Source organism: Cicer arietinum, chromosome 8, assembly GCF_000331145.2.
Source record: "Cicer arietinum cultivar CDC Frontier isolate Library 1 chromosome 8, Cicar.CDCFrontier_v2.0, whole genome shotgun sequence".
Classification (NCBI taxonomy): domain Eukaryota; kingdom Viridiplantae; phylum Streptophyta; class Magnoliopsida; order Fabales; family Fabaceae; genus Cicer; species Cicer arietinum.
In genome coordinates, this window is record NC_021167.2 from 4168240 (window position 1) to 4178410 (window position 10171).

Here is a 10171-nt window from a genome sequence, read left to right on the forward strand (position 1 = left end):
ACCATCAACTTGTATCTGACGTTTTATGTGGATGAGCTTGTCATAAAATGACACGTGTACAACAATTTCAGGTTTCTAAATCTGTCGTTGTTATAGAACACTAACCAATAGCCACTGAGCTGACTAACATAGTGCCACGTGGCTTTTCCTTCTCTATTATTGGTGATTCAAGCACTCACATTTTCTCTGATTAATTCCACTACTACCATTTCCAATGCTTTTGTTTTTTCCTTGTTATGTTAGTGCGATCTTTCTTTTTTCTATTCATGCATTGCCTTCTATTCGTCAACCTTCTCAAGCTATGATATAATTTCATATTTATTGCACAAAGGAAGAGAACACACACTGACACACTTGCAAAAATGGCTTCTACCTTGTCTTACAACTCTCTCAATCCCTCAATGGCAGCTTTCTCAAAAACCCATTTCTCAACTGATATTTCACCTTTTGTGAGGTATGGAAGCAGAACAACCAAGCAGAGGAAGAAACTGATGCCAGTAAAAGCAACAGTACTGCTTGAAGCACTGTCTTTTGTTACAAAGTCAACACATACTGTAGCTGAAATTGGTGTGGATCAAACTCATCAGAAGAAGCAGCTTAGGGTACTTGTAGCTGGTGGAGGAATTGGTGGCTTGGTTTTTGCTTTGGCTGCAAAGAGGAAAGGGTTTGAGGTATTGGTGTTTGAGAAGGATTTGAGTGCTATAAGAGGGGAGGGGCAATATAGAGGTCCAATTCAGATACAAAGCAATGCTTTGGCTGCTTTAGAAGCTATAGATTTGAAGGTTGCTGAGGAAGTTATGAGAGTTGGTTGCATCACAGGTGATAGAATCAATGGGCTTGTGGATGGAGTTTCTGGGTCTTGGTAAGTTAAATCTTCTGTCATACTAGTCATTTCAGTTTTTTAATTCTCTCTTGGCATGAGATACCAATTGGTTTAGTTTATGATTATCGGTTAATATTACAAATTAGATTCAACTTACTTCTGTGTTCATCAGAACTGTAGTGTACCTATTTTTCAGCTAGTCTAGAAAACACATTATACCTGTTTGAAAAACATGAAGTTCCCTCTATTTTACTGAGATTTTTGTGGCAAAAGTTAAAACATAAACTTTGAAACATGATACTTCTGTAGCCATATAAAGAAATCCCTGTATCTCAGTTAACATTAACTTTCTTTGTTTTATTTGATTAATACTGTGAGAGAATTTTAAGGTCTGACATAGTTGTGAACCTTATTTGTATGCACACTCTTTGATCAATACATCAATTTTCTTTGTTTCAAGCAAGAATTAAAGAGAATGCTGACAAAATTTATTCTTAAGTGCATGTAACAATAGGATATAGCAAGTTCCTGCATATATCCAAAAAGAACTCTTTTCATGTATTCTGAGATTTATTGTATGAAATTTTAGCACGTACTACTGTGAATTGATATTTAGTTTGGTTATCAGGTACATTAAATTTGACACATTCACTCCTGCAGCAGAACGCGGACTTCCAGTCACTAGAGTTATTAGTCGAATGGCTTTACAAGATATTCTTGCTCGTGCAGTAGGGGAAGATGTCATAATGAATGCCAGTAATGTTGTCGATTTTGTTGATCATGGAACTAAGGTAATTAAAGAAAGCTTTTATGTTGAAGATTCTCCTCACAATGCTAACATAGGTATTTTTGAAACTTTAAGAAGACTAATATAATTAGATGTTATTTGGTTTATCACTTCTGTCATCCCACATTCCTCAATTATAGGTAACAGTGGTGCTGGAGAATGGTCAGAAATTTGATGGCGATCTCTTGGTTGGAGCAGATGGAATTTGGTCCAAGGTCTTGTTAATTTTGTTTTTCTTTTTATTTACAGTTTTTTGTTTAACAATTTACGGTTCATAAGGACAGTATCTTAACATACTACTTACTTTATGAACAGGTGAGGACAAAGTTATTTGGGGAAACAGAAGCTACATACTCTGGCTATACTTGTTATACTGGTATTGCAGATTTTGTGCCACCTGACATTGAATCTGTTGGGTAAGTTGGCCATTTCTTTGGCTTAAATGCCAATTTCAACTATGTTGAGAAACTCACTTGAACTTCTCTGATTAAAGGTACCGAGTATTCTTAGGACACAAACAATACTTTGTATCTTCAGATGTTGGTGCTGGAAAGATGCAATGGTATGCATTTCATCAAGAACCTGCTGGAGGTTATGATGCCCCCAACGGTATGTGCTCCTAAACTAAATGTGACATCTATCAGAGAATAGGATACCCTTTGAAGATAATTTTATTTTTGTGCCATTTATAATCAAAGACATAGATAGTGTTTTTAATTAAGAGATTAAAGCACGATGAAAGAGAACATAACAAATGAATTCTGTTTTATAACTAACTACTAAGATAAAGAAATTTAATCAAAAGTTCCATGAACTATAAATACTATGCCACACTCAAAACTTGATTAATATGTTTGATTTACATTTTTACTTTTAAGAAGCAAAGATGATTCTGTTACATATGATCACCCAGAATCAACTGGTTTATTTATTTTTTAGTTAGTTTAATCCTAGAATGTGTGTTCCGCTAGTCAGTTTGGTCTATCAAACTACTAATAGAAGATATATTCAAAGATGTTTTTATAACTTCAATATATTCAAAGACTACAATAACACCAATTCACACATTAATGGATCAAAACTACGGTTTACTAAATTTTTGTAACTAAATACAGTGAAAACATAAAAGACAAAGGAATTGAATCAAAACCTGCATACCTAAAACACATTTTAACTATTTCCACAAACACAAAATTGAATAGCACATTTGATTAACATTTCAAACAACAACGATAATTCTCATGCATATGATCACTCAGAAGTCAGAATCAACTCTTCTACCAATAATTGCTAGTTGCTACACATAGTAAAACATTTGCGCCAGTCATTGTAATAAAAACAACATATTTAATTTGGAAAGTAAAGTTACTCATACTTGATACTCCTAACATATATAAGACAGTTCTTTGTTAGTTGAGAAATTGAAACAAACACCTAATGGCATTAGGGCACTTATCATAACACACTTTAGCCATCTCAAGATCAGCCTTAACGACACCAACATACTCTTATTTTTTAATAGTACGGTGGAACTTGTGCTGATTTAATATATGTTTTTTTATGATTGCCTATCACAAAGATTAAATCTTACAATGTCTAACTTCTTAATTCTCTCCTCATGGCAGGGAAAAAGGAAAGGTTGCTGAAGATATTTGAGGGTTGGTGTGATAACGCAATAGATTTGATAGTTGCCACCGAAGAAGTGGCAATTTTGCGGCGAGATATATATGATAGGACACCAACACTAACATGGGGAAAGGGTCGTGTGACTTTGCTTGGTGATTCTGTCCATGCCATGCAGCCAAATATGGGCCAAGGAGGATGCATGGCCATTGAGGTTTATATATATATATTCATTTGATTATGAAATAACTTATTTATTGCATAACCACTTGATAAGGTGTTTAAGAGAGCTTATGAAAACAACATGAGTAATGTATGTCATATCCATGAGATGTTTTGAGGTGATTTCAATAAGCTCTCTACAGAAAGACTTCAACAAAGACAAATTTCTATGGAAAGCTCAGATAATGTGGTAAAGAACCTTTCTAAGTAGCTTATGTTATCATTATTATTACAGGATGGATATCAACTTGCTTGGGAGTTGGACAATGCATGGCAACAAAGTACAAAATCAGCCTCTCCAATTGACATTGATTCTTCCCTTAAGAGGTAACTCTTCCTACAAATATTCTTCTGATTCTTGAGTATCTTAATGACTTGATTTATTTGGCAATGGTTTCTTGCTGATGGATGATTATTACCATTCACTTCTCAAATGTGCAAAGCACTAAGGAAAGTTCATGTAAAAAAAAAGAGTAAACCTTCAATCTGATGTCTAAATTATCACTTTATTTCCTATTTGGTCAATGTAGTTAAAAAATATTATAAATAGTCCTTAAATTATTCTCGATTCATCAAGTTAATTTCTCAGTTGCTCTCAAAATAGAGGAGAGAGTGAAAGCTCAGAGAACAGTTGGAGCCTTGGAGGACTAACTTAATTCCAACATTTATGGTCCTGTGGTTAATCTTACATCATTTTCAAATTGGTTGATTTGATTACAAATCTTTTTGGTGACTCATAGTTACTCTTTTCATTGTTGGTTTCAGATACGAGAGGGAAAGAAGATTAAGAGTTGCCATTATTCATGGAATGGCTAGAATGGCAGCTTTGATGGCTTCCACCTACAAGGCATATCTAGGTGTTGGTCTTGGACCCTTAGAGGTAGGAACCTAAGTTCTAATGATTAGATGATGAATAATTATAAAGTCAAGGTGACAAATTCATGGTTCCTTTACATTGCAGTTTTTGACCAAGTTTAGAATACCACATCCTGGGAGAGTTGGAGGAATGTTTTTAATTGACAAGGTTATGCCTTTGATGTTGAATTGGGTTTTAGGTGGCAATAGGTAGTGACACATTTCTTTGATTTTATAACTTTCCATCATGCATGTGTTAATGATATGATTCAATGGATTTTTAAATATTTTACATAAATTATCACAACTTTCTATTCTTTCAAAGTATGAAAAAAAAATGCTACTTTTGCAGCTCCAAACTTGAAGGCAGACCAATATGTTGCAGGCTCTCAGACAAAGTATGTTAGATTGATTTACTTTGTACACTTTGTTACTTAGAGAAAAATGGTAGTTGGTCTTTTATTATTTATGTCTATTAGACTTTGTTGTTATGATGTAGATGCTAATAGAAATTTTATTATATATGAAGGCAAGTGACCAGTTACACAGATGGTTTGAAGATGATGATGCACTTGAGCGTACTATTAATGGAGAGTATGTCTATAGCTACCATATAGAGTATATAATTATAGAGTATGTCTGCCACATATACAGATCACATAACTCCATTTGTTTGAATTATAGATGGAATTTATTACCATGTCGAGATGAAGCCGGCTTTCTGAAACCTATATGTTTGAGTCGTGATGAGGCGAATCCCTGCATAATCGGGTACGCCTTCAGCTGTTTGATTCTACTGTGACAAAAATTGATGTCGTAAAATTATTTCAATTTAAAGTTAGTTGATTGAAAAATGGTTTATGTTTAGACTTTAGATACATTTACAATTTTACATAAAAGTGAGTGAACATTATATTGAGTGTAAAAATCATGTTTTGAGACAACAGCTACAAATTATAGTTTCATGTTAAAATCAATTCCAAAGACAAACAATTTCAATCAGCATCACTCAAACATGTCAAAATCAATTTTACTTAGTCTGAAAATTCTTGTCTCACCTTACTAGGAAATCAATCACACACTTACAACCTAATTTCTGATATGTTGCTCCAATTGCAGGAGCATGCAGCAGCAAGAAGATTATCCAGGCAGTTTAATCACAATACCTTTACCGCAGGTAACACAATTTTTCATGAGTTTAATATTTAACATGGTTCCAATAAATATGATCTTGAAGATCATGAAACAAATTTTCTCTTTTGAAGGTTTCTCAATTGCATGCTCGAATTAACTACAAGGATGATGCATTTTTCTTGACTGATATGAGGAGTCAACATGGCACATGGATCACTGAGTAAGTAAAACAAATTTCAGTACACTAACTATGTTTCTATTGAAGGTTACAAATTTTAAAAATTTATATGTAATTTGTTTCTCATCATATTTTCAGCAATGAAGGAAGACGATACAGGGTACCTCCAAATTATCCTGCGCGTGTTCGTCCTTCTGATGTGATTGAGTTTGGTTCTAATCAGGTGATAAATGATTCCTTCATAAGTCCTCAAATGTAGTTTCATTATACATAATTGACCTTTGCATCTAATATACGAGTTTGAAATTTGGACCGTTCTATCTTAATGCACAACCACAAATGTGTCAACTACATGACTGCATGCAATCCGAATCTTTATAGTCGTCCTGATATAAATCTTCTAAGCATGGAAGTTATTTGCAGGTTTCGTATCGTGTAAAGGTGACAAGATCCTCTCCAAGAGTGTCTAAAAAGGAAGGGACAGAAATTTTACAAGTATAAAGCATTATTATGATTTTGTTTTTAGTTACAATCTGTCTAGTTAGTTACAGAAAATTTGTACAGCTAAAAAATTGGATCCATAGAGTCATCCAACATCTGCATTGTTTTAGTGCAGAGTATTTAATATACAATGATGTCAATCATTTTAGGATCTGCACATATCACACGATTTTTTATAGCGATTCTTAATTAGAATGAAATAATATACTTATATTAATTCAAGAAAAGATAATAAATCCATGTCTGTTAGCTCTTTGTAACATGTAATGGATCTATGCCTATTTACTTGAAGGGTATGTTGTAACCTAATGCCACTCTTTGAGTATTAATGATACTTGTAATCTCGGTAAACGCATGAAATAAAAGGCTAAAGCAGGTTCCATCATACAGGGAAACAGAGTTGTGCATCTATAAATAACTTTAATAAAATTTGTACAATGTTGTGATTAATTTATACGGCAATGATCACAATTCATAACGCAACATCTGTAATAGCTGAAATCCTTAACGTGACCGCACACGGCTATTTAAAAAATCTTGATCCTGCCTTCATAATCATCAAGAAAATGTTGAGTTTAGTCTTTTCTTTAAAGAATTTCTTAATAATATTTCCTTTTGTGGCATAACTTTGGATTATTCAGCTAAATGGCCAAAGTTTTTCCGGGTGGACCTGGCCTGTGGCACACCTTCTTTCAAACAATAATGTTTCTTTTCTATAAAAATTAAGAGTTTCTTCTCTCACCTTGAATATTTTCAATGCTAAATTACATTCGCGTTTCCTTAACTTAATCAGTGTTTTATATTTTTTTTTTCTGAGTTGGTCCTTTATTTTAATTTTAAGTAACAATTTAATATTTTATGTTTTACAATGTCGACAATGTTGTCTTTTTTTTTACAAAAATTTTAAAAAAATCATCAAATTTTTCAAACAAACCCCATAAAATTCATTATCATCTTCAATAAAATACAAATTTAATCAAATTTATAACTTAAATATTAAAATAAACTCATATTTTCATTCTTTATTTGATGTTGTTAGAGATGAAAATATGAGTGTATTTGAATATTTGAGTTATGGATTTGATAAAATTTGCATTATATTGAAGATTATTATTATTAAATTTATGGGTTTTGGTTGAAAATATTGATGATTTTTTTGAATTTTTGTATAAAAAAGCATAATATTGTTGAAATTTTAAAACATAAAATATAAAATTGTCACTTAAAATTAAAATAAAAGACCAACTCGGGAAAAAAAAAAAAGATAAATGACTAAAACGTTCCCTGAAATTAAGTGAACGGACTACTATAATTTAATCTATTTTTAAATATAGAAATTTAAATATACACTACTACTAAATAATTTATTCATCCAAAAAAAAGTCATGTAGCCAAAAAAAAAAATAGCATGATGAGAGTGATAAGGACACAGCTTCTAACAATTCTTGAGTAGACATGCATTTGAACAACAAATAAAATTATATATATTTTTAAAAAAGACATGCATTTGAACAACAAATAAAATTATATATATTTTTTTAAAAAAATTACACGTTCCTTTTTATGTCTAAATAATATGTTCAAATGTGTATGTCTACACATGAATTGTTCCAGAGACCTAACCCTAAAGGCAAATTAGGACCTAGGAGGACAATGGAACTTATGGAAGCATGAACCAAAGTTGGTCCTACAATATTTTAATCATAATAATTTACACAAGTCTAGTATAAGTGATAGACAGTAACCATATACAAGAAAGGACAATGTTGAAGTATAGTCAGCATCCCTTAATTGTCACATTTCAAATTGTATAAAGTGGTTTGTCTCCTTTTGGATGAACAAAAACGTGTAGTAGGAGCGGTTGAGGGATCAAAAGCTAAACCATTGATATCAAATAACAGTGGGGTGGAAATGGGCACCATTATCTCATCCTCTCTCAGACAAGATAAATTAGGATTTGGATTATTTGCAGGACACTCGTGAGTGGAGATTGTTATTATTTAATTTCTATATATATGTCATGTTTAAAAATTGATATAAATAATTCTATTAATAATTTAATCGTTATAATTGATTTATAATATAAAAATTATTTATATTGATAATATATATATATATATATATATTAAATTTCAATTTTTTTTAATTTATAACCGTCGATGTCAAAATTTAGGGCATTACTGCATATAGTGATGGAATTGTAGTTAGACAAGTATTTGATAAATTAGGTTTGATATGAACTCCACTAGCAAGCAGTAGCACCGTCCATAGCCAGCCATCTCCTTAATAATTGGATTTGAAATAGAAATAATAATTGAAGGTGGATCCCACATAGGATCGAAAGAGTGAGAAAGGTTGTCTGAATTTAAAGAGATTGGGTGAGACACATAAACGGCGGAAGAGAAGGTGTCATGCTCATGCAAATTAATGAGGGCCATTTGAATAGCATTGCCATTACGGAGGCACGTGGAGGGAAGAAAAAGTTCATCAATCTTTGCCGGTCATTCTTACAAATGTCACATGAATCAGGATTACTTTACCATGAAATAATCGAACATATGCACTAGGCACTCACCGTTGCTTGGATGCATTTTTTCTACAATCTTCGTAGATGCATTTATTGATTTTTTTTATTTATTATTTTATCATAGAAGAAATGTCAATAAGTGTCTCAAATTTATAAATAAAAAATTTGAAAATTATATATTTTGAAATTATTAAAATTTTCTTTTTTATTGCTTATCAAGTACTTAATTAAAAAGTGATTTCTTTTTCATTATAATAATCATATTTTAATGTTTCAAATATATTTTGTTGGTATCGTGTATTTGAATATACAAAGTAGGTTTTTTTCTTCCTAATCTTTTATTATTTTATTAAAACATTTAAATTTTTCATCACTCAAGTCAACCACAAGTTGATATTTGTATTAAATAAATAATTTTTATTCATTATTAGTTATATTTTGGAATAGAGTAATATGTCTATCACTTCACCAAATTGTGACATGTTGATACAAAATAGATCCTACCAATTTTGATAATTTATATAGTCGATTTATGCTTTCAAAAGCTAAAGAAATGATTAATAGATTTAAAAATTGTGGTTCTTCAGCTCAATTATCATATGTGGAATAAATTGATTTAATTGCTAAAATTTAGTGATTTAGTGATTAGTATGATATTGTCTTCTTAGTTGCAAATTTCTTAATATGTGTTGATGTTCAAATCTTGTAAAACTTAGGTATTTGTTTAGTTTGTAAATGTGGCTAGGGAGTCTCCCAAGCTATTATGTTTCACTATATTTGTACTCTTTTTATTCAATCTAATAAATTATGGTGTTTTTTGTATAATAAAACTTTATTTTGAATAATTGTAATTATGTGTCGGACTAATTTTATTAAATATTTCAATTAAAATGAGTATTTTTTTATTCTTGCAGTTTTTTAAAGATTAAAATGAATCTTATTACTTTAGAGTAGATGGATTATTAAAATCCATATATAATTTGAATGGAAAATGTTTAGTGTTACAACGAAAAAAACATTAGCAAATAAAATAAAAAAGCATGGTACCAACTACCAAAGTGACGGTTCGTTTCGTTGAGAAGAAGAAATGCAGTATAGTGTAGATGAGATGCTCCCCCAAATGTTTACAAAACAAGCAAAGACAAAGCAGTGATAAAAAAACATACAAAATATGAATTTCATTTTGTATTACCGAACAAGATAGAAAAGCAATGTTCAAAGCTGAAGGGAAGAAGGTGCGAAGAAGTTAAACATGTAAACAACAAAACCAAACCCTCTAATTCAATCACCCTTGCTCGTACGGAACCATTGCCGTTGGGCCCAACCACGTGCCCCTCTTTCCTCCGTACTCACCGACTTCCATTCCAGATTTGCCCTTCTCTTTTTTTTTTGTTCATTCAAACATTGGCCACCAAGTATCATTAGTAAAGAAGAAAATAATTTTTTTAGTGTTTAACATATGCATGTAATTGTTCAGTAAAAAAATATGTTCAAACAATTTAAAAGTTTCTAAGTAAAATG

At 31.4% G+C, this 10171-nt stretch overlaps 1 protein-coding gene across 1 annotated transcript; it reads left to right on the forward strand.

Annotated features, from left to right (window-relative positions):
* The first annotated feature begins 185 nt into the window (after positions 1-185).
* Positions 186-6282, forward strand: LOC101492490 (zeaxanthin epoxidase, chloroplastic-like). The gene is made up of 16 exons (XM_004511871.4): positions 186-862; positions 1452-1614; positions 1751-1825; positions 1926-2026; positions 2104-2219; positions 3236-3447; positions 3691-3782; positions 4221-4335; positions 4417-4520; positions 4663-4708; positions 4840-4904; positions 4995-5081; positions 5430-5487; positions 5576-5664; positions 5761-5845; positions 6046-6282. Exons 1-16 carry the CDS (start codon positions 363-365, stop codon positions 6121-6123), a joined length of 1986 nt encoding a protein of 661 aa, XP_004511928.1. The 5' UTR covers positions 186-362; the 3' UTR covers positions 6124-6282.
* The last annotated feature ends 3889 nt before the right edge of the window (positions 6283-10171 follow it).

What these genes read in the sequence shown, in the direction of transcription:
- LOC101492490 (XM_004511871.4), top strand. Translation starts at nt 363, where the DNA reads ATGGCTTCTACCTTGTCTTACAACTCTCTCAATCCCTCAATGGCAGCT. An exon ending in GAGGATGCATGGCCATTGAG is followed by an intron (nt 3,448 to 3,690) that starts GTTTATATATAT and finishes TTATTATTACAG; the next exon opens with GATGGATATCAACTTGCTTG. An exon ending in TTGAGTTTGGTTCTAATCAG is followed by an intron (nt 5,846 to 6,045) that starts GTGATAAATGAT and finishes AGTTATTTGCAG; the next exon opens with GTTTCGTATCGTGTAAAGGT.